The sequence below is a fragment of the Malaclemys terrapin genome, chromosome 10 (genome assembly GCF_027887155.1).
Source record: "Malaclemys terrapin pileata isolate rMalTer1 chromosome 10, rMalTer1.hap1, whole genome shotgun sequence".
NCBI lineage: Eukaryota > Metazoa > Chordata > Testudines > Emydidae > Malaclemys > Malaclemys terrapin.
Window position 1 is genome coordinate 57,147,912 of NC_071514.1, and position 27,535 is coordinate 57,175,446.

Genomic DNA, 27,535 nt, shown 5'->3' on the forward strand with positions numbered 1-27,535 from the left:
ATAGGATCTGAAAAATTATTAACAAACTATCAACTTGTAACCACATGATACCATTTTTAGAGTTACTTTTCAGAGTCTCACCCCATGTTAATTGCTTCTGAGCTATTTTATTTCTTATATTGTACATGAGTTATTTTTCATAAAGCAGATGAACTGGGCTGATGAATGTATTATATGTTACATCAAGGAACTGATGTAACACATCATAAAAGGGGAATTAATTCCCATGGCCTTTTATCTAGGGGTTCTCCTTCCCCCACCCCCGTGCCAGTGAGGGGTTTAATTTCTCCAGACCACCTGATGATCCACTATATCAGCAGGAGTTTGGACGTTTGGAATGTTTCATTAGTGAATGAGGGCCAAGACCATGATGTTCACCCATCTCCTGACTGAACAGAAGAGACCGTAGATCAGAGAAGAGGCAGTGCTCAGAACGATGGATTACCGAAGCCAACCATTCGCTGTACCTCATGGATTTCCTGGAGTAGTTCCTCATTCTTCAGCTCTAACTGTATGGAAAAGAAGAGGATCAAACAGGGACACATGAACAAGTCTTAAAGCACCTAAGATACATCTTCCTAGAATACTTTGGGCCATGAAGAAGGATTCAACCAACTAATCCCACTTAGAGACTGTAAAGAAAATAGAAATAGCCTTTGTCATTGTACAAATATTTCCCTACTGCTGGTATCAGAAGTGATATCATATGTCAGCAAGATGATAGCAGCTGACAGCAGAAGCCTCAGAAATATCACCTTTAATTAAGTATCTTATTTTCAAATATAATTCAAACCTGAAAAAGGGCAAGTACTTCTCACTATATGAATATTCAGAACCCTCTGCTGAGAAAAATAGATGACTTCCTTTTTAATTGACATCAGACCATGAGCCGACCTCTTCATCCTACTTTTTTCCCCCCAGACTAGAAGGGATAAGAAAAATACATACCTTCATTGCGTATTTGTAAGACTGCTCTGCCTCCAACTGCCTTCCTCCCTGAAAAACATCAGTAGCCTGTGAGAAGCTTGTTTGATAGGACAAAATCAGGTGTTTCAGCTACTGTCAAGAGACACATTTTAACAAGGCTGGATGACAGGAATACCTCAGCTGTGGAATATTTAGTAGGAGAAAGGGTAATGAGAAACAAAGGGGAAGATTGTTTCTTTTGGCATTAAAATGCTTCCATATTTGTGTGTTTCCAGAGAACAAACCCCAAACCTATCTATCTTTACCAATGAGGCATCTTTGAGACATATAGATAAACATTGATGTAGATAAAGCAGAACATGTTTCATCACATTTGATGTTGAGATAAGACACTCACTTGCATGCAGACTAGCGCTAGATATGCCCACACTTCGGCATTGTTGTTATTCAGGGCATTGGCCTCAGAGAGGGCATCTTCTGCCTCCGCAATTTCTTTCAGCTTTACAGAGAGAGAGAAAGAGATGAGCAAAAACTGAACCGCAGGTGAAGTATTGCTCAGAGTTTAACACACACCTGGTATATGACAGCTGAAGAAATCAGTGTTAAAAACCTTCAGAAATGAACCTCACTTTAGGCGCCTCTGAATTGTACAATAATAATGACACAGTGTAACAAATTTAGAGCAGAGAGAGTGAGACAACTGCAATGTCAGACTCTCCTGCTCTCCTGACTGGAGGGAAAGCCCCTCATCACTGACTCAGACACTACCGAAGAGCCCAGTCCTCTTACAAATTACCCATGGACTATTCTCACTGAAGAAAGCAACAAACACTCTTTCACCGCCATGTGTCTAGAGTTTAGAAACTACTGGGGAACCCTTACGATGGTTGAGGAGGAAAGTAGAGTCACCCTGACCCCTCCCATTCACTTTCTTCAGATGAGGGAACCTTGCAAAGCAGCCCCTTGGGAGATGCTACGCTCTTTATGGCTGCAGGGATCTCAGGTCTGTCTCTCTGTCTTTATTAAACCATTCTGAAAATCCTCACATCTTTAATAAAGAAAGGGTTATTCTTGGTAGCCCTTCCCATCTGCTGACTTGCCTACATTCCTTCCAATGGGGAAAGCAATGTGAGTCAAAAGAAAAAGGATCCTTCCTGTTGACACTTAGGTTGCACACAGGTAGGTGCTCATTTAGAATGGAGTCCAGCACAGTGATTGCATGCCTATGTGACAATGTACTGAGTGTGTCTCTGGGAGCCCTCTAATACCAACTGGTAGAGTGCATGTTTTACTGTAATCAGAGGTGAAAGTAAGCTGTAAGTAATACTAATCTATTAGAGTTCTTTGAAGGGGGTCAAACAAACATGTGGACAAGGGGGATCCAGTGGACATAGTGTACTTAGATTTCCAGAAAGCCTTTGACACTGTCCCTCACCAAAGGCTCTTACGTAAATTAAGCTGTCATGGGATGAGGCTGGAGCCCCAGGTCCTTTAAATTGCCACCAGAGCCCCACTTCTGGAGCCCTGGGGTAGGGCTGCGAGGCCCTGGGAGCCGTTTAAAAAGTCCGGGGCTCCCGCTGTAGGAGTAGCTCCAGGAGTAGTGGGGGGCTCCAGGGGTTATTTAAAGGGCCCGGGGCTCCAGCTGTCTCTGCCGCCCTGCTCCTTTAAATAGCCATGGGAGCCCCGCTGCTTCCCCAGGGCTCCCGCAGCTATTTAAAGGGCCGGGGCAGTAGAAGCAGAGGAGCCCCGGGCTCTTTAAATAGCCCCAAGAGCCTCGGGCTGCTGCTGCTACCCCGGGGGGTGGGGGGAGTGGCTGGCTCTGACTCTCTCAGCCACACCCCTTCCACCCTAGGCCCTGCTCCTTCTGGGGGCCAGAGCTGGCCCCAGCGTACCGGTAAGTCACTGGACTTACTTTCACCCCTGACTGTAATTCGCAGCAGGTCTGACACACTCAGTGCCCCAACACGTTGTCATAACCTGTATCTAATAGGTGTTACGTAAGGTATCTTATGCAAACTGGTAACATGCTGGTCTCCAAAATCATTGCATGGTGTGTGTATGAATGTATACAAAGAGTTATTGATGTGTGCTGGAAATATGTTCTTAAGATATGTTTGGGAGGCAGCACATAAGCCCAGCCTTCCCTAGACAAAGGAATGTGTATTTATTTGTCTGACCAGCTTGATCACAATGCAAATATGTTTATATATAAGCTGAACAAAGCCATCAAGCTAACAAGAAGGGGAGGAGACTGCTTAACGATCATGATGGGGGATGGAATCTGCACCCCACAAAGCCTTCCTGGCTCCAGAGACATTGAACTTTAGGGGATACAAAGACAAGCAAAATCCCATTTTGGTTATCCGTCACTGAGGGGACTTAGTGTTCAGCACCTTCCAAGCCTCTGAAAGCTGGATTTGCTTGGCCTGAAAGGCAAGAGTCACTAGAAACTAACTCCAGGTGTCTAACATTTGTTTTTTTAATTATCTAGTATCCAGACAAAGAGAGTAACTTGTGAAATTAAGTTTTAGTCACTTGAAAGTGTGCTGTGTTTGGTTTTAATTGTAATCATACCTGTTTCTTTTATTCTTACTTATTAACACTTATCTCTTTTCTTTGTTAATAAACTTATTCTTGTTTTATTACAAAACCATCTCAGTGCTGTGTATTATAGTAAAGGGTAAGTCTTGAGCTAACCTAACAGGCTGGTGTGTGTTCTGTCTCTTTGGAGGCAGCAAACTTTCCTTCTGACTGGACACTCTCAGAAGTTCTGGACATCACAGAGAGATGTTTCTGGGGAACTTGGGAATTGGGGTTCATTGACTGTTACCGGCAAGGCAAAGTTTGGACTGGCAGAATCCTGGAGAGTTTGCCGGGAAGGCAGATGAGCTAGTGTCAGAGAGCAAAGCTCTCACTTGCTGAGACTGAGGGTCAAGACAGTGTCTCACAGATCTGGGTACCCCAAGCAGGACATCACACTGAGAAAAGAGATTCTAGTCCCAGGAGGAGTTAATTGCTACACAGTGATTGTCTGTTCTACAGCTGGTTAGAGTATTTTTTCTCTCACAAACTTTCCATTTTAGCATCAGTGAGTCTCATGCATGTAACCATGATGGCACCCACTGCAATGTGGCCTTTACCCTAAGAATATCTTTAGAGAACTCTGGTCCCCCCAGATAGTTTGGATGAACAGCTTTTACCTAAGGAAAGGAGAACAGTGGAAAGTCAAGTCATAATCTCATCTTCCCAAGATCCATACAATTGTCTAAAGACTGGCCAAGCATGGATGCTTTTCACTCTCTTACCCTGTAGCAGGCGATTCCTACTCCCAGCCAGGTCAGGCAGGATGAGGACTTCTTACAGGCCAGCATATAGGTGCGCTTTGCCTTATCATACTGCCAAGAGAAGAGATCAGTAAGTTGCTCTCTCTAATGTAACCATTCACTCTGCACCATGGCTGCTCTTCCTCCACAGGCACTCTGAAACCACCATATTTCCAACTGGGCTCATATAGGAGGGGACACTACCATCCAAATGCTGTTGGTTGTGGCCAAGAACCTACTCACATTTCCCATAGCAGGCAGTTCTGCCTGTATAGCCCCTGAGAGCCTCAGATTAACAAGCCAACAAGAAATGTTTAGCTCTCCATATCTAGTGCTAGAAAAATTATTGGGGTTATTATTACAGCAGCACCCAAAGATTCTGATCAGGATTGGCGCTAGGCACTGTACACACAAAGAAGTAAACTGCTCCAAAGAGTTGAGTTCATTAAAAGACTTAATTGTATTGTCTGATCTGCAGCTATGAAAATAAAAGTTGCAATTCACAGTAATCATCCAGAATAGTTACTTTCCCTGCCTTGGTTTATCTCCCATTTTTAGATCCCATGTTCAGCTCCTCACCTCTTTCTCTTTCAGATAGATCGACCCCAGTCGCAGGTAAACAAAGTGTATCTCAGAAGCATCCGTTACAAAGCTGATGGTTCGCTCATAGCATTCCTTTGCCTCACTAAGATTTCCACTCAGGTAGCACAGGTGCCCTTTCTGTGCCCAAGCATTTGGATTCTATGTAAACAAACCCAGTAGTTAGACAAAGTGAGACAAGTAGGGCAAAGTGGACAAGAGATTAACTGGATAGCATCTATGCTCAGACGTAAGGGAGATGATGAAGGCTATTTGCTTACAGATATGTATTTTACATACAAGCAAGTTTGAGTTTGTAGCGAGGAGTACTTGCACAACAACTACTTCACCTAGCACAATGGGGGCCTAATCCGTGACAAATACAAATATTAAAAAACATTTAGCGATATTAGTTCTGCTGATGGCTGCATGCTCCATTCAACTTGACATTCTCAAAAGATGCATCTCCCTTTCATCTGAATATCATAATTATATATATGAAATAGAGAAGTGCACATGTTCACACAGGGAGAAAGGAACATATTACTCCTGGGGACATTCTGCACCAAAATTAAAAATTCTGCACACAATATTTTAAATTCTGCAAATTTTATTTGTCAAAATAACACTGCAGAATCACGCCAGTTTCAATTATTTTTGTAATTTATTCAAAATACCTGTCAGCAAGTATGTCTGTAACAATGCAGACACACACAGAAAAATCCCCCCCGGGGCAGAGAGTTAAAGAAACCCCTATGACAACCCAGCTCCTGTTTCTCTGTCCCCTTCCCCCCCATCCCCCGCAGAGCCCACCCACCCACAACCTCTCCCCTCCACAGCCCAGCTGCGAGGACCCCCCGCAGCCAATACACCCAAACCCCCTCCCCCCACCCAGCCCAGCTACGGGTTCCCCCTAGCCCAGATACCTGCTGTCCTCCCCGCCAGAGCCCAGCTGTAGGGGCCCCCCCTTGCCCAGATACCCACTCCCCACCTCCCTGCAGCCTAGACACCTGCCCCTCTAGCCTAGGGTGAGCAGACGTCCTGATAAAATTGGGACCATCCCAATATTTAGGTGTTTGTCCTGCGTCCCGACCGATCTTTGGTCAGGACGCAATTTGTCCCGATATTTCGCTCCGCCAGCAGCACTGGCTTGTTGGTTTTTTTGCTCCGTCAGCAGCACTCGGCTTTTTTTTTTGCTCCACTGACGGACCCCGCCCCCGGGTCCCGATATTTTCTTCCTCTCATCTGGTCACCCTACCCTTGCCCCAGAGCCCAGGGATCCAGAGGGACAAACAGCCTGATGCTCGGTCCCAGGTTTGCATGGAGTTTCCTGCGCTGCCCTTTCCTTCCCAAGGGCGTTCTGAGAACTGCAGCAGTCAAGAACCCTTTAGCTCCCTCCCCATCCCCTTGGCAGTGCCTTCAGTGTGCAAGCTGGGCTCTGTGGCCAGCAGCACTGCAGCCCATTTCTGTGGGGGAGAGAAAATTCTGCGTGCACAATGTTAATTTCTGCAAAATTCTGCATTGCACAGTGGCGCAGAATTCCCCCAAGAGCAACATATACACTGAGGGGAAAGAAAGACGGAGATCTACACAAAGAGGAGTCCTCCCCCTGATGTGTTGCCTCATGTAGAAGATCAACTAAAATGCAAAATAATGAACTAAATAAAGGGGAAGAGAAGTGAACCAGGCCAACTCCTGATGTTCTTACTCAACTTCTATGTAATCCTTGCTTAGGCAAACTCCTACTGACTGCAACGGGAATTTGACTGAATAAAGCTCTAGTCAAGACCTCAGGACCTGACCCATTGGAATGAACATGGCAGGGGATATACTGTATTGTCCTGCAAAGCTCCTTGTGTTCTGAGAGAGCATGTTGACTGCTCAGGGCAGCATAGTGCTAAAAAACAGTTACCAGGTAGTCAATCTGGATAGCCTCTCGGAGACATTCTTCAGCCTTAGAGAAGTCCTTCTTGAGCAAGTGTGTTTGTGCCAGCACTAAGTAATACTCACAGCTGGGTCCTTCCTGCTGGCACAGTAGCTCATGTGCTAGCGCCCTGTGAACAAACTGAAAGAGAAAACCACACACAGGCATTGTAACGAAACTAACACCAGCTGTGAACATCCCAACCCCTGTTCTGTTCCCAGCATGGAGAAAAGGGATAACGTGCAGCCTCCTCTGTGACAGACAACCAGAATGCTCACCATGCACTGTATGTATCGGAACACACAGGTAATGTCTCAAGATGACTTTACATGTTCCCTCAAGGCATCCTTTGATTTAATGAGAGGGTGTCTCATTAGCAGTTCAAACACTGGACGGGTACATTTTTTCCTTTGAAATTTTAGCTTCAGTTGCTTTTAGTTGTCTTTGTTTGCTGTTAACACTCAGCAAATTTCCATCGCTTCTCTGTCAAGTTAATGTCATACAGCACGCTGTGGAAGTCACTGCATTCGAGGAGGCCCCTGTCAATACAGGCTAGGAGATAGTGGGGACAGAACTGAAAGAAAAGTTGCCAGACAAGAGGAGCTTGGAGTGCTGTTATGAAGGCAGCTTGTCCCTCGGACAACCCTCCAGTGGTTGCTCAGAGAGTAGCTCTGATCTAATGGACAAAGGTTGTCCAATGGACTGATACTGGTGCTGCTGGTCTTAACTTGAAAGGAGGATGAATGTGTGAGAGAGACAGAACCTGGATGAGGGGATGTGGGGCACATACAAGCTGGCATTGGGACTGAGGAGGAGGTCTGGGCAGTGAGTCTCCCAGGTGCCTCCATGGCCTCCCACTGCACACCTTTTCCTAGGGCTTCTGTTTGTATATTGGTTTGGAAAGTGTTTTGTGCTCCTTTGGGATATTACCATTGTATGATTTTAATGCATGAGGCAATATGGTAAGAAAACATTGAATTGGGTACCTAAGAGAGGAAAGAGAAACAAGGAAGGCAAAGGAAGAACTGGCAGAAGAGAGTGACAGAAGATAGTGAATGTACTGGCATCACCTGGGAAGAAATACCACAAGTAGAGAGTGACCGTAATCAAAGGAGGAACTAGACTGCCCAATGCGTCAGTGGTAGAGGAGTACTAAGGTCAAAGATGTATGCTTATCAGCACCAGCGCTCCAAACGCGTGCCTGGGGCAGCAATCCACAGAGGGTGCCCTACTGGTCCCTGCGAGGGCGGCAGTCAGGCCGCTTTCGGCGGCATGCCTGCGGGAGGTCTGCCAGGCCCGCAGATTCGGCGGCAATTCGGCGGCGGGTACGCTGAATCCGCGGGACTGGCGGACCTCCCGCAGGCATGCCACTGAATCCACAGGACCGGGGACCTCCCGCAGGCAAGCCGCCGAAGTCAGCCTGCCTGCCGTGCTTGGGGCGGCAAAAAAGCTAGAGCCGCCCCTGATGCTTATACATCAGAATGATGTGGACAGGTGAAAGTCTATGGAACAATATATGTGCTGGGAGTCATCTTCACAACTCTTTTAGGGAGAAGTTATTCTGTACTCCTAGGATTAAATGATGCATTGTAACGTATGGTGGCTATTGTGAAATCCAAGGTCACAGGGAGAGTTCCATTTGATGAAACCCACAAGGAGCCATTGTTTTGGAAGGGAGGCACTCCACATGCATATGAAAGGTTACTCTGATGCACACAGAAGTGCGTGGATGGCTATTCTGATTCAAGAAGTGACCACCTGGTCTGTAGGATGCATCAAAATAATAGGTATTTCCTGTCAAAACTATCCTTGAAACGGCTCTTTTATGGACAAAAATTGGATTACTTGTTCTTCCTGCAACAAACCAGTGGTGGATTTGAACACTCCTATTACTTTGCCTAGCTAAGGTTATTTTTGATGCATCTTAGGATCATTTCAGTTCTGAATTCTCTAAACAGCCATATCTTGGCAGCACTTGACAATAATGTTGACTTGACTGATGTTCGATGAGTTGAGCTGCATAGCCCACTCTTTAAACCCATAAGAACATCCTACTGGAAGCTGCCATGATCTCACTATTTTAATACCACAGGGAAGTAACTGTCACCCATGGAAATGAGTTCAAAATCCTAATGCCACCTTCCTTCCCCAGTTCATGCTGCACTGACCTGTAGAGCATTGACCTCCATCAAGAAGTGTATGGTCTCCATGAAGATTGTGTGGGAGGGCTGTGAAAGTCCAGAAAGGGGGACAAGGGCCACCGCATGTGATGGATCAAGTGCTCCTCCACTAGTTTTCTTCATTACTGAAATAATAGCGAGAGAGGCTCATGGATGCTGAAAAGACCAGAGGTTCAGAATAACAGTGATAATCCAAAACCATATCATGTATTTGTTTATTATGTGACCAGGATAGGCCACAGCTGACCTTAACTAGTCATTTCTTTGATTTTTTAAAGTGCTTAAGTTTTGATAAATGATGCAAAAGGAAGCTACACTATTGTCACAAAGGGTATGTCTACTACAATTAAAAACCTGGGGCTGGCCCATGACAGGGTCATGACTCAGGATTGTGGGGCTTGGTTCAGGGGCTGTTTAATTGCAGTGTAGATAGTCGGGCTCTGGCTGGACCGTCTACAAGAAAATCCACTTAGCTGAAGATTCCTAACCTGGGTTGGAGAGCAAACCTTGCTGCTTTGTACCCTATCCTGATGAATTGACAAGCAAGTTAGCTTTTACGGACTATCTCCTGTATTATCTGTACTTAATCTCACCCCGTCTTCGCCACTGGTTGCAGTGAAGTCCCAACCCTCTGCCCCAGCACTGAAATCCCCCCCCCTCTCTAAGCCACAGACCCCACTTTCTAACCTTTCTGGGACGTCTCCTTGTTCTTACTGAGAGTGGGGGAAAGTTTCTTGGTCAGTTTAACTGCAGGATCATCTTCTGGCAGCTGGATGGTTACAACAGGCTCTACAGAATCTGGCTGTACTTTCGGGGAGCCATCTGGAGCCTCATCTGGAACTAAACCCCACAATGGATTAAGTGCAATGAAAAGCTCTCCATAAATTGGTCACTTCTTAGCAAGACGCTGTACCTGAGAGAACTCAGAAAATTGCAGAACTAGCCCAGTCCCAGGTCTGCTGGGAAAATACTGCGCTGGATGCAAATCCCTGGGAATGGATTTTTGGTTACGTTAATACCTTGCAAAGTTATAATGAAGTATCAATAAGGTCCTGTCTTCACTGGCAAGTTTCTGCTCAGTAAAGCAGCTTTCTGCATTGTAACTCCCAAGGTGTACACACTGTCAAGCCACTTAGTGTGCAGAAACTGCGCAGTTGCAGCGCTATTAAAAAAAACACACCCCGATGAGAGCTGTAGAGCTTTCTGTGCTGGGGCTACAGCGCTGCGGTGCCAGTGTAGACACCATGGCAATTACAGCACTGCAATTGGCCTCTGGGAGGTGTCCCACAATGCCTGTTCTCACCTCCCTGGTCATCGGTTTGAACTCTATTGCCCTTCCCTTAGGTGACCAACCGTCAGCCCCACCCCGTACATTCCTTTGCAAATTTGAAAGTCCCCTTCCTGTTTGCTTGGTGATGCATACAGTGGTCTCAGCGCATCTTTCCAGGTGGCCATGCCTGCTCCACGCACCAGGCGATCCCCTGCTTTGACAATGCTGAGCTACTGGACCTCATCGGCATTTGGGGAGAGGAAGCTGTGCAGTCCCAGCTGCGCTTCAGCCGTAGGAATTATGATACCTAAGGACAGGTTTCACGATGCATGATAGAAAGGGGCCATGACCGGGACACACTGCACTATAGGTAAAAGTGAAGGAGCTCCAGAATGCCTGCCACAAGGCCCGGGAGGCAAACCGCCACTCTGGTGCTGTGCCCACAAGCTGCCGGTTCTATAAAGAGCTGGACGCGATACTCGGTGGCGACCCCACCTCCACTTCAAAGGTCCCTGTGGATACTTTGTTGGCTCACGTGGCAGTCGAGAGTGGACCGAGCCAGGAGGAGGAAATCTTGGACGAAGAGGGGGAGGGGGACCCAGAGGCAGAAGATGACTCAAAGGCCAGAGATGCATGAAGTCAGGAGTTCTTTTCTACCCCGGAAGAGCCTAGACAGTCACAGCTGTCGGAGCTTGGCAAAATGCAAACAGGAGAGGAGGCCCTTGGTAAGCGGATCTGATTTTGGGAATTGATAGAGCGAGTTGTTGGGGGCAGGAGGGTTGCAGGAAGCAGGCTTGTCTCCCACCGCATGCCTAGTCTGAGTGCCAGAACAGGCTGTTGATAGACTCCCTCACTTCACGAGAATCTCCCTCAGAGATCTCCAGGAAACTCTCATGGAGATACTGGGCAATCCACTGCCGCAGGTTCCTCGGCAGAGCTGCTTTGTTTCTTGCCCCATTAACGGTAACTTTCCCGTGCCACTTTGCCGTGACGGGGGAGGGGTGGAAGGAACCATTGCTGCACATAGGCTAGCCGCATAGGCGCCAGGGCGGAAGCCGCAGGCCTGGAGAAGACCCTCCCTTGATTTCCTGCTCACCCTCAGCAGCTGAGCTATCTTCCATAATGATCACCTCCTGTGGAAAGTGTGGGGACAGGAATGATTATCAGGCCCACCCTACAGTGCTGGCTCTACCCAAGAGCCACATGCCAAGTGTACAACAGGGTCCAAGAAGAGTGATTTACTCATGATTTTGGGGGTCTTGTGGCTCATGTGTGCTTGCCTGGGGTCAGCCAGTTAGTGACAGGTGTGAGAGTACTGGCTGTGTTTTAAAGAACTGAATCACTGTTGTCTGTGTTGCAAACAATACTGCTTCTGTAAAATGTTGCATTTAAACTTCACAGAGATGACCTTGGGAGGCCAATCTCCCTTATTGGCGGCAGAACAGCTGCACAGAATTAGAAAGTGGCCAAGAAGAACTAAGGAGGACTTTCTGTGTGAGGTTATGATGCACTCAGCCGCCGAGAAACAGGAATTGAAGAAGTGGCAGCACAACGAGAAGAAGGACCGAGGGGAGAACGCGGCACACAAAAAAGAAGCCTCAGAGCGGCTCCTAACAGTTATGGAGCACCAAGTGGACACGTTCCAGCCGATACTAGGCTCTGCAAACCGAGCAGGTCTGCGCCCGCCCTCCCCTGAAGCTGCTGTCGCAAAACTCTTTCCCATGTGCCCCCCCCCACACACTGCCAACACACTGTTATCAACCTGACTCCACTCTCTACTCGCAGCATTCCACTCCTCCCTCCTCACAGTCCAGCAATGTGGACTCCCACTACCCACTGCACTCAACACCCAGCCCTCTGCAGCTTGGCCCTGCTGAAGTACAGTACCCACTGCATTGTACTCCAAAGGAAAAGGTTGGGTATGATCCCTGGACATACACAAATCTGTAGCCATCCTGGAACCCCTCCTCCTCTTGAAAACTTCCTCTCCCCCTCCCTGCTGATGAATTTTTTCGTTTGACTCTCTCCTTCGGTTGTTGTCTTTTAATAAAAGAATTGTGTTTGTTTGAAAGCAATCTTTATTCTATTAAGTGAAAGCAAAAATAGCACCGCAAAGCAACATACAATAATGTTAAGGCCCCTTCTTGCATCATGTGCACCAATCACCTCCTAGCATTACAATCACTGCAATCCTGAGCATAGCAATAAAAATTAGTGTCTTTCATCTTCAAATTGCTGCCTCAAGGCATCCCTGATCCTTATGGCCCCGCGCAGTGCCCTTCTAATAGCCCTGGTCTCTGGCTGTTCAAACTCAGCCTCTGCGATCCAGCCCTGAGTGAAGCTTTCACCCTTCCCTTCACAAATATTATGGAGCGTACAGCACACGGCTATAAGCATAGGAATATTGTCATTGGCCATGACCAGCTTCCCATAGAGGCAGCGCCAGCGGGCTTTTAAATGGCCAAATGCACACTCCACAGTCATTCTGCACTTGCTCAGCCTGTTGTTGAACCGCTCCTTGCTGCTATCAAGTTGCCCCATGTATGGCTTCATGAGCCACGGCATTAAGGGGGTAGGCAGGGTCTCCCAGGATCACAATGGGCATTTCGACTTCCCCTATGGTGATCTTCTGGTCCGGGAAGAAAGTCCCTGCTTGCAGTTTCTTGAACAGGTCAGTGTTCTGAAAGATGCGTTCGTCATGTACCTTTCTGGACCAGCTTGCGTTAATATCTCTAAAATGCCCACGGTGATCCACAAGCGCCTGGAGATCCATTGAGAAATACCCCTTGCAATGAATGTACTCGGTGGCTACATGGTCTGGTGCCAGAATTGGAATGTGCATGCCATCTATCGCCCCTCCGCAGTTAGGGAAGCCCGTTTGTATAAAGCCATCCATAATGTCATGCAATGTCATGCCCAGAGTCACAGTCTTTCGGAGCAGGATGCGATTAATGGCCCTGCACACTTCCATCCACACAACTCCAACGGTCGACTTTCCCACTCCGAACTGGTTAGCAACCGATCGGTAGCAGTCTGGAGTAGCCAGCTTCCACAGTGCTATCGCCACGCACTTCTCCAGTGACAGGGCAGCTCTCAATCTCATGTCCTTGCACCGCAGGGCCATGGTGAGCTCATCACACAGTCCCATGAATGTGGCTTTCCTCATGCAAAAGTTCTGCAGCCACTGCTCGTCATCCCAGACATTCATCACAATTCGATCCCGAGCCCAAAAGTAGCATTCCACCCCTGTGAATGCCACAAACAATCTTCTGTCATAGCTATTACGCGTGGTGAGATCAATGTCGCACCTTCTTGCCTTTGTAGTTTAAGGAATAACTCCACTTCCACACGTGACGTGTTGGTCAGAGCGAGCAGCATACTGGTCAGCAGTTCGGGATCCATTCCTGCAGCCCAAAAGAGGCAGGGCGTGCAGTACACAAACTGTTGAAAGATGGCGCCAAATGTGGACGGAAGCACAGGGATTGATGGGATGTGAAGCAATGCATCACGGGGCATTGGAATTGGACCCAGGATGCCCCGCGACACTCTCTGCTTTCCCACATGTCTTAGCAGCAAAAGAGAAAGAGATACTCTGTGGGATAGCTGCCAAGAATGCACCGCTCTGAATAGCGCTGCAAGTGCTGCAAGTGTGAACACATATTGCGCAGGCAGTTGTCAGTGTGAACACACAACAGCGGTTTGTTCCCTTCTGCGCTCTCTGAGCAGCGCTGTAACTGCCAGCGCTGTAACTTTGCAAGTGTAGACGCGCCCTTAGAAGAGAGAGCTAGAGCTTTCAGGTCTGGTGTTGGCAGGCTTGGGGGTGGTAAGCTAAGAAGCTGCTCCTTTTGTTCTTGGTTCCCTCTGTGGTCAGAGAAACAGGACTTTGCATATTCTTTTTAAATAAACAAGATTACAATAAGAATATACCAAACTCCATCAATTTCTACTTCCAACTGGAACATCCCCAGTGCCCCCACTTTGATTGACTGCTTGGGTCAAAAGAGCCAACATTAATTTTCCTCTCATGCCTTTCACTGGACATCATCCCTCCACGTTAAATCTGAGTGCCCTTCTCGCCAGTCTCTGATTGACTGCTGGCTACACTGCTGACTTACCTAGTAGGGTGTCTTCCTGGGGAGAAGTGACAGTTCTTAGAACTGTGGCAGAGACAGTGTGCAGCTTTTTTCCTCCTCCTTCAGCAGCTTCAGCGATGTTTTTCTCTTTGGCCAGTCGTGCCTTCAGTAGTTTGTTAGCCTCATGGAAGGCCATCTCCACCCGAATATCATTTTCCTGTATTTCATAGAACAAACCTGAGTGGTGACAAAAGAATTGCACAATGAGGAGTTGTTGCACCTATTTCCCTCTGTTCCGTTGGATTCCATACTCCTGCTCTTACAGCACCAGAGCAAGCAATGGGGATCAGGACCAAAATAAGGAGCAAAATCAAAGGTCTACAGAGTTTATCAAAGGTACATATTCAGTTGTTCTCATACCTAAGAGAGTCCAGGACAGGATGCTGGATGGCTCCAAGCAGGTGGCATCCTCAAAGAAGATTTCTGCCTCTTCATAGTGCTCCATCATGACAGCTATGATACCACACAGCAGCAAGCTAGAGATGGTGTCAAACAGGTTACCCACAAAAACTCACAACTGATTAAATCAGTGACATTAAACAGACTCCTCTCCCTGCCACCCCTCCTAGCCAGAACCAGCAGTACCTGTGCAGGTGACTTGGATTCAGAGAAAGAGCTTCACGAAAACACTCCTGGGCTTTGATATTTTCCTCCATCAGGAGGCAGAATGCCCCATAATCTAGCCAGTGCTGGACAATCTGGCGGTCACGAGCCAGCCTCTAGATATAAGATACCATTGCTACAGTTAGGATCCCTGGAGTTTTAGCTGATGCTGAAGAAGTTCAGAATGAGGGGTTCCAGTTTTATGCTAATCTCCCTTTCTGTATCTTCACCCCAACACTTGGCTGCCAACTGTCAGCCTTTATTTGCTATGAGCTAGAGTTTCTCCTAAGCAGGGATCATGACCAGTATCAACCTTCAGTCTACCCACCTTCAGTCTTTTTGCCTCCTTCACCTGGCAGTAAGGAGCAAAGAGTTTTTCATCTTTAGCCAGTCTTCTTGTTGCTTTTCCTTCTAGCTCTCCTTCCCCTCTTGTTAGGTGACATAATCTTCCAATTCTCACTCTAGCTGCCTTTTGTGACAGCTCATCAGATCCGTTCTTTTCCCCTCCCCATCAGGATGAAAGCCCACAACGACATGGTCAGCCTCTGTCATGCTTCAGCCTGAGATAAGCCTTCTCCTGACAAACAACTCTCAACGGTAAGTGCTAAGCCTACTGAGCTGCATCATCCTTCCTTCACTGTGCCCAGCCTACAGTGGAGTTACAGTAAGAAACTTGAGGTCTTCATGGATTTCAGCCCCACTGTCATCCCTATAACATACTGTGTGCCAAACAACGTGCCTGGAGAGAGGGAAGGGAAGGGAGAAGCTCCCTTACCTCCTGATAGTAGACAGATGCCAGAGCATAGTCCTCATTGACTTCGGCTTCATGAGCAAAGAGTCGCAGCTGCTCACAGCTTGTGAAGGTGGGTGAGGCAACGACAGTACTCTCCTGTGACAGTATCTGTTAAGAGACAAGGACATAGGAGATAAAATGAAGTCAAATCAGCACACAGAAGTTTGGCAAGGATGAACTAGGTCACTCTGTGGCATCACTGTGCAAATCCAGTGTGATACAAAATGCAATACATTACAGGCTGGGTGACAAATTATAAATCATTCTGACTATTGATGGCAAATGGGACTCACTCCTGCATCTCTCTTATCTGTACCTCACTATCAGGTGTGTAAAATCATGGACTTTGAGCTACCTTCATCACATAAGCGAGGTGTCTTCTCCATTATTTACACCTGTGGTCTATTGGTATCAGAAGATCTCAATCTTAAAAACCAAAGAAACACCTAAGGACTTCCATATGGACCAAGAATATTGCAAGCTTCCTACTCTACTAATTTGTGTAATGTCACCAGTGTGGCTCTTTGATACACAATGAAAGATCTGTATCATATATATGAGTCTGCTAGCTGACATCTCCTCATCCACCCCTAACATGCATCAACCCAAAGACACCTCATACACATACATATTCTATGGCTATGGGCAGGGGTGAAAGTAACTTAAAGGACTTACCGGTACATCAGAGTCCTGAGCGGGGTGTGGCCTCAACTGGAAGAGGTGGGGCCTTTCAAGATTTAAAGGCCCTGGGGCTCCATCTGTGGCTGGGAGCCCCAGGGCCTTTAAATCACCCTGGAGCTACCAGCTGCAGAGGCGGCTGGGAGCCCCGGAGCGAATTAAAGGGCCTGGGGCTCCGGCTGCTGCGGCGCTCTGGGCCCTTTAAATCACCACGGGAGCCCTGCCACCACTACCCCGGGGTGCAGGGCTCGGGCTAGGGCTGGGGTAGCGATGGCAAAGCTTCAGAGGCGATTTAAAGGGCCCGGGGCTCCAGCCGCTGTGGAGAGACCCGGGTCCTTTAAAACCCTGCCGGAGCCCGGCTGCCAGGGCCCCGGGGCTCCGGCAGCCAGGCTTGAGCAGGGATTTAAAGGGCCTGGTGCTCCTGCCACTGCAGGGAGCCCGGTCCCTTTAAAGCGCTGCTGGAGCTCTGGCAACGGAGCCTGGCTGCTGGAGCTCCGGTGGTGATTTAAAGGGCCCGGGGCTTCCCACAGCAGCTGGAGCCCTGGGCCCTTTAAATCACCGCCGGAGAAGCTGGTCCAGTCCGGCATGGTGTACCAGCTCTTGCCGGGTACGCCGTACCGGACTGTACCGGCTTACTTTCACCTCTGGCTATGGGACCATAGAAATACCTAGATACTGTAGATTAAAAATGTTTCTGACAATGTTTCGGGGGCTGCATGTTTGGCTAATTGTAGTAATTGCATATTCAGAGCTTGATCCTGCCCCCACTGATTTCCAAGAAAGCCGTGTTAGGCCTCAGCTCCATTGTGAAATAAATACACTCCAAGTCACACTTGACAATGTTCTTACTATGTGATTGGGTGTCTGCCTACCTGATTTAGAGCAACGTGCATCTGATCCACCAGGTACACATACAGCTCACTCAGGAAAGCTTGTAGCTGCTCCAGGTTGTTGAATGCTGTTGTCCTCAAGTACTTCTCTCTCACAATCTTCACCACTGCATGCTGCAGAGAACATAAAACAACTACTTGACAATAGGGCCCCACCCTTCAATCTACCACTTTCCTCTGTGGCAGCAGCAGAGAGCCAAAAAACACCAACTTCATTTAGCCTGAACCCATAAGATGTATTTATTGAAAGAAGGCCATGTACAGCACTGATTAAGGGGATGGGTAAATGCAGCTGAATTCCACTTTCAGTCTAGCTGACTATGGTCCCTCTTGGACAGACCCAAGTCCATTGGTGGAGCAGTCCATGGTGGAGCATTGGATAAATACACATGGAGACTGAATTCTGCTCTTACCCCCAGAAAGGGCAGTTCCTCCAATGGCTGGGGTCAATTGGCAGAGTGGTACAAGCATAGGCCAAGACTAACTAAATCAAAGTGAACTCTTTTTTCATCTTAGTAGGATGGTTCAGGTCCAGAATTGTACACAGAGGATTACTGCATGTGGAAAGCTGATTATCCATCCCTTCCTTTAGCTTGAAACTAAACTAAACCTGCCTAGAAATGTGGTGCAAACACATGCCATTTGTGACTCCGTGCTTGGAGCTGTACCCCACTGACAGAAAAGATTCTCCTGACACGCAACCAGCGGCGTATTATCGCCTAGGCCAGGAGTCGGCAACCTTTCAGAAGTGTGTGCCGAGTCTTCATTTATTCACTCTAATTTAGGGTTTCACATGCCAGTAATACATTTTAACGTTTTTAGAAGGTCTCTTTCTATAAGTCTATAATATATAACTAAACTATTGTTGTATGTAAAGTAATAAGGTTTTTAAAATGTTTAAGATGCTTCATTTAAAATTAAATTAAAATGCAGAGGCCCCCGGACCAGAGGCCAGGACCCGAGCAGTGTGAGTGCCACTGAAAATCAGCTCGTGTGCCGCCTTCGGCACGCGTGCCATAGGTTGCCTACCCCAGCCTAGCCCGACAAGGCCTAGGCTTAGGTGGCAAATTTTCAGGGGTGGCAAATTTGAGCACCCATGGAGAAGCTCCGCTCCCCTCCCCATATCGCCCCCCCTACTCCAGCTCGCCTCCGCCTCCTCCGTGAGCACACCACCGCGTCTTGTTTCTCTCCCCCTTCCTCCCAGTGCTTGCACCGCAAAACAGCTGTTTCGTGGGGCGGGGAGGGAGGGGGGAGGAGGGGGAACACGGCATGCTGGGGGAAGAGGCGGGGCTGGGGCGGGGATTTGGGGAAGGGATCCAATGGGGCAGGGAGGGGGCGGAGACTTTGGGGAAGGGGTTGGAATGGGGGCAGGGAAAGGGTGGAGTCGGGGCGGGCGGGGCAGCAATTATTTCAGGGCCTAGGGGCGGCAAAATCATTAACCCGTCACGGCATGCAACCAAAGTTTGGACAACTACCTGCCCCGTTAGAAGAGAAACTTCAGAATTTATGCCCCTGTTGGAACAGGTACTGACTATTTGAAAGGGATTCCTCAGTTGCAGTAAGATGGCACCTGTCATTTTAAGTTCCTATTGAAGTACAGAAGCTCTCTGCTGAAGAGAAAGAGTCAGAAAGGAAATGACAAGGCAATCAAAGAGATACAAATGGAAGGTTTGCCTTCAGCTGTTCCTTAAAAGCAAAGTATTTTCCTGAGCTGTTGAGTTCATAGTTCAGTTGACACTTCTGTTCCTCCAGGGTGTGATGATCTATTACACCACCATCAACCATCTGCTTCCCAAACAGCTCATGGTACTCATCCAGGATAGCTCCAGCAATACTAGTGATCTGATTGTGGTAATCTTCCACAGCCTAGAAAACAGAGAAGCCGGAGCTGAAACAGGAATCCGGCCCTGGGATTCAGACTTTAAAGGTAACTTAGTACAAAGCTTGAAATTGACTTATGTTACAGAGCCCACTCCTCCTGCTAAGTACGTCTGACTCAGCCTCAATTAACCTGTCGTATCCTTCTCATCAGTGATTGATAACTACTAAGGTGTCTGTGTATAAATAGAAGCTTTCTCCTTTATAATTAGATATTGCTCCTGTTTTATTTTTCCAGCATAATCTAGTATTTCAGACATTGTCATCTCTTCCATGGTAGTATAATAGGCTTTACATAAAATATAATTTTATTTGTCAGTGTGACGTTGCACTCTATGATTTTTTGAAAGTATGCTGATGAGGGTGAACATAATGTAACTAAAATATGCTTCATGCAAAAGGTCTCTTGTAAGATATCATTACAAAGCTTATAATCTACTGAGTGTGGTCATCCTATTTGTATAAATGTACCACTCTTGTATCTGAAACCAGAAATATGAAATATAACTCTGAGGGCCTATTGTAATTATGCAAAATGTGGGCCATTATTGGTGGTTTGGAATCTTGATGGCTCCCATTAACCAGGACAGTTGACTGTAGATGGCTCTGTTTTACTTGTAAGTCTTTCTGTATACGTATTGCTGGCAAGTGGGGTAATGAAGTCTTGCAGTGACATGTGATCATGTCACCTGAACTGGAATCCATCTCTAACCTGGTGATTTTCCATTGAGAAGGAGGAGTGGGAACCCAGAGAGGGACAAAGGATTCCTGCCTTATTCAAAAGACATATAAGTAGGTGAAACAGAACAAGAGGCTGTAATCATGAGAAATCCCCGAGCTACCACCTGAGCTGGAACAAGGACTGTGCAAGGGAAAAGGATTGTGCCCAGACTAGGAAGGCATGTGATAGAAGCTTATTGAAAGATCTCTGAGGGTGATATTTTATCTGCATTCACTTTTCTTATTATATTAGGTTTAGAGTTGCGTGTTTTATTTTATTTTGCTTGGTAACTCGCTTTGTTCTGTCTGCTATTACTTGGAACCACTTAAATCCTACTTTCTGTATTTAATAAAATCACTTTTTACTTATTAATTAACCCAGAGTATGTATTAATATCTGGGGGGGCAAACAGCTGTGCATCTCTCTCTTTCATTGCGATAGTGGGCGAACAATTTATGAGTTTACCCTGTATAAGCTTTATACAGGGTAAAATAGATTTATTTGGGGTTCGGACCCCATTGGGAGTTGAGCATCTGAGTGTTAAAGACAGGAACACTTCTTAAGTTGCTTTCAATTAAATCTGCAGCTTTGGGGCACGTGGTTCAGATCCTGGGTCTGTGTTGGAGCAGACTGACGTGTCTGGCTCAACAAGACAGGGTGCTGGAGTCCCAAACTGGCAGGGAAAGCAGGGGCAGAACTAGTCTTGGCACATCAGTTGGCAGTCTCCAAGGGGGTTTCTGTGACCCAACCCGTCACAGTGGTGTAGTCGAACAGGGTCTGTGCACAGCTGATTGCTTTGAGATACTGGTAGTGATTTTAAGTGAGTTTTAAGTGTGATGGCTGGAGAACAGACAAAGTGGTTACTGGTTGGTTATTTTCTGTTTGCTTATTTCAGGTAAGGGAAATAGGGACAGAAAAGGAAGCAAAATAAGTAAGAGTGAAGATCAGAAGAGGCTAGAACTACACAAGTTGCAAATTGCCAGGAAGGCTGAACTCTGGGCACTGGGAAAATCCCTGTTAACTAAGAAGCCCTTGAGCTGAGTGCACCTCCGTTTCAGTGAACTGCAGACAGGTGTGGCCCAACCTCTGTGTCTGTGCTGAAGCTGACTGGAGTGTCTAACTTAGCAAGACAGGAGTGGAGGGGTGCCTGTTCTGGCAGGAGGGGGTTCTCTGTGGTATCCCAGGTCATCAAGTGATGATCTAAAGGGAAAACAAATGGAAATTGATGTGCAATTTTCCTGGGAAAAGGCTGCCCTGGAAAAAGAAAAGGCTGCCCACCAGCAAACCCTGGACTTAAAAGACAAAAGCAATTAAGACCCAGAAGCATGAACTGGCTGTAATGGAGTGGAAGAGGTGCACAAAGACATGTATCCTGGAGCTGGAAGTTGAGGTCCTGGTGACTGCTGCGGTGGGAACAGACCCCAAGGACTCTGTAGCTGGAAGCATGCCCAACCTAGTGAAAGGGGGGGAATCAACCCAACTACTGCTGTTTCCTCCCTCTCTGATTTTCCATGAGTCTAGCTAACACAGATTAGGGGAGGAGCTCCTTAAAGGTGAGATACAAGTACCATATATACACAATATATCCCTAAACGCTTTCTTCATTCTGTTTGTCCTTTAGAAAGGAACGTGTTTCCTGCAAATCTTAGGGCATGACTACATGTACAGTGCTGCAGCAGCAGCACATCTGGTGAAGCTGCTCTATGCCAACAGGAGAGAGCTCTCCCGTCAGCATAATAAAACCACCTCTGTAAACAGCAGAAGCTATGTCGGATAGCGCTGTGTACACAAGTGCTTATGTCGCTCAGGGGGTGGTTTATTCATGATGTTGATACAGGCTGTAGTGTAGACATAGCCCTTTTAGCTCATTCTATTACTGACTTCTCGGTAGTGTGGACTTGAAAATGAGGATCGTGGAGGGTTACTAGACACCTGTGGAGCGGAAAACAGTCACAGAAAGGACCTACCTTCTTAGCTCCTGCACTCCGGCGTGGTAGCTGAGGGCGTGGAGGAATCATCTCCTTAACTCTGTGTGAGAGAAAGCAGAAGGAAGCTATTCCATGTGCAGAAAGCAGCCCCAATCTGTCCTGGACCCAAGTAGTTTGTATTTCTAGGGTTATTGGCCTGTTATAGTTAGCTTGGGGATAAGGCACAGAAACAATCAGATCATGGGAGAAATTATGAAGCCTCACAGGGAATGTCCATACAGCAGCTGGAAGGGCAATTCCCAACCCAGCCAGACACACATGCGCTTGAACTATCATGCTAAAAGCAGTAGTGTGTCCGTGATGGCACGGGTGGTGGCTTGGGCTAATTGCCCGAGTACAATCCTGCCTGACCTCCTGGGTAAATACTTGGGCAGCTATCCTGAACTGCTGCCATGCCGTCACAGCCACACTGCTATTTTCAGTGTACCAGCTCAAGTAGAACTGGAAATTACCCTGCCTGCTGCCGTGTAGACATACCATAGACCAAGAACAACTCAGTGCAGACAAAAATCTCTACATTCAGTGTGTGGGGCTCATCGTGACTTCTTGGATAACTAGTTAAATATAAAAATATATGGAGATATACCTATCTCATAGAACTGGAAGGGACCCCGAAAGGTCATCGAGTCCAGCTCCCTGCCTTCACTAGCAGACCCAAGTACTGATTTTTGCCCCAGATCCCTAAGTGGCCCCCTCAAGGATTGAACTCACAACCCTGGGTTTAGCAGGCCAGTGCTCAAAACCTCACACCTCACTAAAGGCCCAAGGCCTGATTTTCATTTACATTAAAGGGTATAAAGGGGGCTTAGTATGAACGCAAATAAAGTCCCTAGGCTCTTTTCACAAACCTGACTGTCCTGTACTATCTAGTCCAGTGTCTAGTACTTGTGCTGTGAGCCACTGCTCTAGCCCTTTCTATTCCTGCAATGTTTTAATTGATCTCTAGCACCCACCTCTGTACATTGCCACGGGCTGGTCTCTGAAAATGCTCAACATCAGTACAAATATTCAAAGTACATCCCCTAGCTCACTTACCTACCCACCTGCTGCCCTATGAACCCCCACATCTCAGATCTTGTATGTTTGGCAATACCAGTCTCATGGAATCCATGACTACTGTCAGGAATGAAAACTGTACAGCATTATCTACTTTATCATTAGCAAATATTGTGAAAATATTGTTAAGGGTCAATGATCAGGCAAATAACGCTGGAAATATGAGTTTAGACTGATAGAGAACCTTAAACTCAGCCCACAGAAGCTGACTATGGAATTCACAGTATTTTAAACACGAGTCCAGAAATGATTCAGTATTGACATACACAGGAATAACGTTTGCAACTAGATGAGCACACTTCTGGGTGTAACCTGATTACCATCCAGGGCCAGAATAGATTCAGATTTCAAACCCAGAATCCAGATTCCCAGATCCCAAGGCCACTGTGGTCACCTAGTCTGACCTGTATAACACAGGCCAGAAGCCCTCCTGCCCAATGTTCAGCATTGCACAACTGGCTGGGTGTTCTGAACCTGATTCCAATCTCACTTACCCCAGTATAAATCAGGACCAATAACACCAAATTCAGTGAAATTGCCCAGAAGTAGAACTGGTGTAAACAAAGTTAAAATGAAGGCTGTTATAAAGGGGTTTCAACTTCCTCTCATGCACCAGACATAGGCCATTGCTAGAGCATACCAGTTTATGTAGGCCAGTGACCTACTGAATTATGGCAATTCCTGTGTTGTTCCAGGAGCAATGGGGAGTAGTGCCCATGCAATGGAATTATTGCGTGGGCTCTGCCCCCATGTAAACTTGTGCATGGGGGTGGGAGGACAAGGGGGCAGTGGAAGCGAGAGCGGTGGAAGCAAGAGTGGGACCCAGAGGGCTGGTGAGCAGGTAGGAACTGCTGGGACCACCCTTCCCAGTCTGAAGTGGGCTGCCACCCCCTCAGCCGAGTCTCAGTAGCTCCCTCACACCCTCTCCTATCCCTCTGCCCACCTGTGCTGTTCCCTTAGGTCTGTTGATTCAGTTGTACATCGAGAGAGTTTGTGAGGCCCTTTTTCCGCACATGCTGGATTTTATCTGTTTTCAGTATTCTCTCTTTCCTATTCAATAAATTATACATTAAAAAGAACCATAAAAGGCTAGGTGAAATGTGAATCTATCTTCCTGTCTTCCAAACCCACACCAGTTCTCTGTTCTTAATGGGCCTGATCCAAAGCCCAATGAAGTCAAGGCAATTCTTTCTATTGATTTCAATGGACTTTGGATCAGGCCCATTATTATTTATACAGCACCACATGTGTGCATGACATTTAACAGATATATTACAAAACAGTCCCTGGCCTGAGGAGCTTACAGTCAAACCACTGACTCCAGTGTTACAGTCACACCTTTACGCACCGACTGGCGAGCTCCTCCGGCAATCGTTTTGGTACCAAGGCCTTGGCCAGCTCTATTTCCATCACCAGGAATGTCCCTGCATCTACATATTGCTGTGAAGACAAACATTGCTCTCTCAGTGTCACATTTTTCAGTGTCACTGCTGTCATGACTGAAGCCTTAGCACAATGCCAAATGTTTACCAAGGACTCTGCTGGAATCATAGAGTAACAGCTTGTTTTCTTATCTGATCTCAAGATTTTATATCACAGAAAAATCGAGTTAGAGAAAGGCACAGGTCTGGAGTAACAATTTCCTCAGATTCTTTTTTTTTTTTTGAGAAGGAAGCCAAAATATGAAAACTGTTGAAGAACCCTCCTAAATTCAGTTCCCGATATTTTTGATCCCCCACTTGAATGATAATGTGTGCACAGCTGTCACTAGAGAGATCTCACTGTGGTAGCTGCAAAAGAGGTGAAAGTCCCCAGTCCTCAGCTCTCCTAGCAGAAGTCAGTTATGTAGATGATGCTGGAATCTGGGCTATGGGAATTTACACAATGACAGTTTACAGATTCTTTCCATCTCTTTAAAGCACACACTGACCTGTCCTTCCAGGTTCTGACACACTGTTGCTTCAGTTTCTATAGCAGTCTCTGACACCTGAGATTTTAGCGTAGTGGACATCTAGCAAGAGAAAGAAGGTCTACATTGTTCAGTATTCAAAGATCCTCACACTTCCCAAAATTAATCCAGTCCCTGTGACACCAAGAGAGCAGTAAAACAGAGGTTTATTACCTGCTTACCGTGCTACAGTTTTGAAAGCCATGAATATTAAACAGCCAAGCCATTCTCAATGTTAGATTTGGTTCATGCATCATGTATTAGGAAATTCTAAAGTGATGACGATTTTTCAATCATTCAGGAAGAAGGAATACTAGCTGGCCCCCCTGCCTCCCTTCTGTCCTAAAACATGCAACGTTTCCAAGTTTCTGAGTTCCACAAATCTGCTTTCTTTTATACAAACTGTGACACTGTATGGAATATGTGGGACATTTTGTGATATTACTGATACCATATTATAAAATTGCAAAGAATCTGGCCAGATATGCAGTGTAAGGTATCTATGAAAATGTTATAATTTGCCAAGTATGATAATCTTGTGTATATGTTTGTATCACCTTTTTATGGTGAGTTATAGATATGTAGGGTATATCAGTTATTTCCAAACTTGTGCTGTGTTTCTGGGTAACACCCCCAGACAGATTGGCAACAGCACTGCCTAGCCTGTTCGATAGCTCATCAAGGGTCATCTGCTATACAACTGACCCATTGAGAGAGGGTAAGGGATACACCTTATGAGACAGCAAGGCATGTAGGGGCACGTCGGTAGACAGAAAACTCTAAGGCTTTTCCATGCCATGTGCTGTGAAGCTTGTGTTTGGGACACAGGAAGTACAAGCCACATGGCAAAAGAATATAAAAGGCAGCTGCATCTTCTCCATTTTGTCTTCATTCCTGCTTCTTACTCTTAAATAACTTTTCTACAAACGAAGCTCTGAACAAAGGACTGAATGACCCATCCAGCTGTGGATGTGTTCCAGAAGGACTTTCAAGCCAGCAATCTCACCAGTATTGCTACGAACCTGATATATGGACTTTGAAGTCTCTGTATGTATCTGAGTGCTTTACCATTTAACAACTCTCTTGTTCTTTCTTTTTTCGTTATGATAAACCTTTAGTTTTAGGCACTAAAGGATTGGCTGGCAGCGCGGTATTTCGGGTAAGAACCAAACTTATACTGACCTGGAAATGTGGCTGACCCTTTGGGGTCAGAAGAACATTTTATATAGTGAGCCCAGTTTTTTAAATAACTTCTCACTATCCTGGACTTAGGTGCTGACTGGGAGCCAGAGAACTGGAATGCAATAAAGGGGGCTGTGTGATTTCTTTTTTAGCTTCTTGATAACCAGTGTCGGGGAGATCAGAAGCACAGTTTGTGACTGGTTGATGAACTTAACTTCAGTGTTAACCACCAGTTTTGGGTGTATCTGCCCTCCCTTTTGCAGCTTTCCCTAACCTTGGCATTTTCAGTGAGGTCTGCCCCAGGCACCCCAGGTCACACAAGCATGGCAAGGCCCAAGAGCTTTATAACCATGGGTGAATTTCTCTCTAACCCTTACCTTTCTTAGAACATCCTTCTCTTTGGTCATTTTATCCTCTTTCTGGTTCCTACTGGGCATAGCTTTTGAATGAGGGGAGCTGGCTGCTGCAATCACTGGCCCTAATTTGTTCAGATTGGCTTGATGCCCAAGATCACGTAAAATGCTGAATAGACACTTAGTCTGAAAAAGAAGGAAATAATGAAATTGAGGCAAAAAAAGAAATGCAGCTTGCGGGACTGGACTTCACCATCCTTCTTGCCTCTACACTTCACATGTTAGAGCACAGCAATGAATCATTAAATTATCACTAAACATTTTTCAGAGGTTGCCTTTTTAAATAACATTTTATCTCTGCATAGGAGGGTTGCATCACCTGCAATTTAGCACCTATTTAAAAGCTATGGTTAGTGCAATAACTTAGGTTGGTTTGAATTAGCTACATCATCTGGACAACAGCTCTCATCAAGCATAAGGTCCAGTCCATGGCATTAAGGAGACCAGGAAATGAGAATGTAAGAGAGACAGAGAGAGCACGTGTTGTTTTATTTGCAAGTTACAATGTATTTTTATAATTGTGACCCAGTGGGGAGTACCATATGGGAAAGAAGACATCACCAAAGCATTACTGGGATATTGTGGAGCAGAAGGGTGACCAGACAGCAAGTGTGAAAAATCAGGATGGGGGTGGGGAGTAATAGGAGCCTATATAAGGAAAAGCCCCAAATATCAGGACTGTCCCTATAAAATCGGGACATCTGGTCACCCTATGGAGCAGAGACTAGAGGAAAGCTGTCTGCCTGGACCTGTTTTTCAATAATCCATCTCCTAGAAGGATAAAGTTTGTGTGACTCACACAGGAAAGGGCTGGTGTTTTCATCCAGGTCCAGCTACTAGACTGCACCTGGGATATTTGTGATCCCCAGTCAACAGTTAAGGTGAATGAGGGGACCAGTAAAACCAACTTACTTTCCCTTGTGTGAGTCTCTCCTGCTTTGGGACAAACACAGAAACAAGTTCAACATTGGTCAAGGGAAACATGAATGTTAATATTTGCCTAAAGTAACATGGTTGGGGGAAGGGGAGAAGAGAAACGAAAACAGAAA

At 46.5% G+C, this 27,535-nt stretch overlaps 1 protein-coding gene across 2 annotated transcripts in view; it reads right to left on the reverse strand.

Annotated features, from left to right (window-relative positions):
• Positions 1-412: 412 nt before the first annotated feature.
• CFAP70 (cilia and flagella associated protein 70) overlaps positions 413-27,535 on the reverse strand; it is a 39,703-nt gene continuing 12,580 nt past the window's right edge. Inside the window, exons 10-27 of one of the 2 annotated variants that reach the window (XM_054043129.1) lie at positions 26,451-26,612; positions 24,874-24,954; positions 24,292-24,383; positions 21,867-21,927; positions 18,975-19,166; positions 17,283-17,414; positions 15,715-15,840; positions 14,922-15,055; positions 14,697-14,812; positions 14,319-14,513; positions 9,621-9,773; positions 8,922-9,058; positions 6,742-6,894; positions 4,830-4,991; positions 4,233-4,322; positions 1,325-1,426; positions 949-996; positions 413-509 (exon numbers count right to left, since the gene is read on the reverse strand). In XM_054043129.1, the coding sequence (XP_053899104.1) occupies positions 429-509; positions 949-996; positions 1,325-1,426; positions 4,233-4,322; positions 4,830-4,991; positions 6,742-6,894; positions 8,922-9,058; positions 9,621-9,773; positions 14,319-14,513; positions 14,697-14,812; positions 14,922-15,055; positions 15,715-15,840; positions 17,283-17,414; positions 18,975-19,166; positions 21,867-21,927; positions 24,292-24,383; positions 24,874-24,954; positions 26,451-26,612 (2,217 nt within the window). In that variant the 3' untranslated portion in view covers positions 413-428. The remainder of the gene's footprint in view (positions 510-948; positions 997-1,324; positions 1,427-4,232; positions 4,323-4,829; positions 4,992-6,741; positions 6,895-8,921; positions 9,059-9,620; positions 9,774-14,318; positions 14,514-14,696; positions 14,813-14,921; positions 15,056-15,714; positions 15,841-17,282; positions 17,415-18,974; positions 19,167-21,866; positions 21,928-24,291; positions 24,384-24,873; positions 24,955-26,450; positions 26,613-27,535) is intronic. The other variant, XM_054043130.1, reaches the window with a different exon arrangement.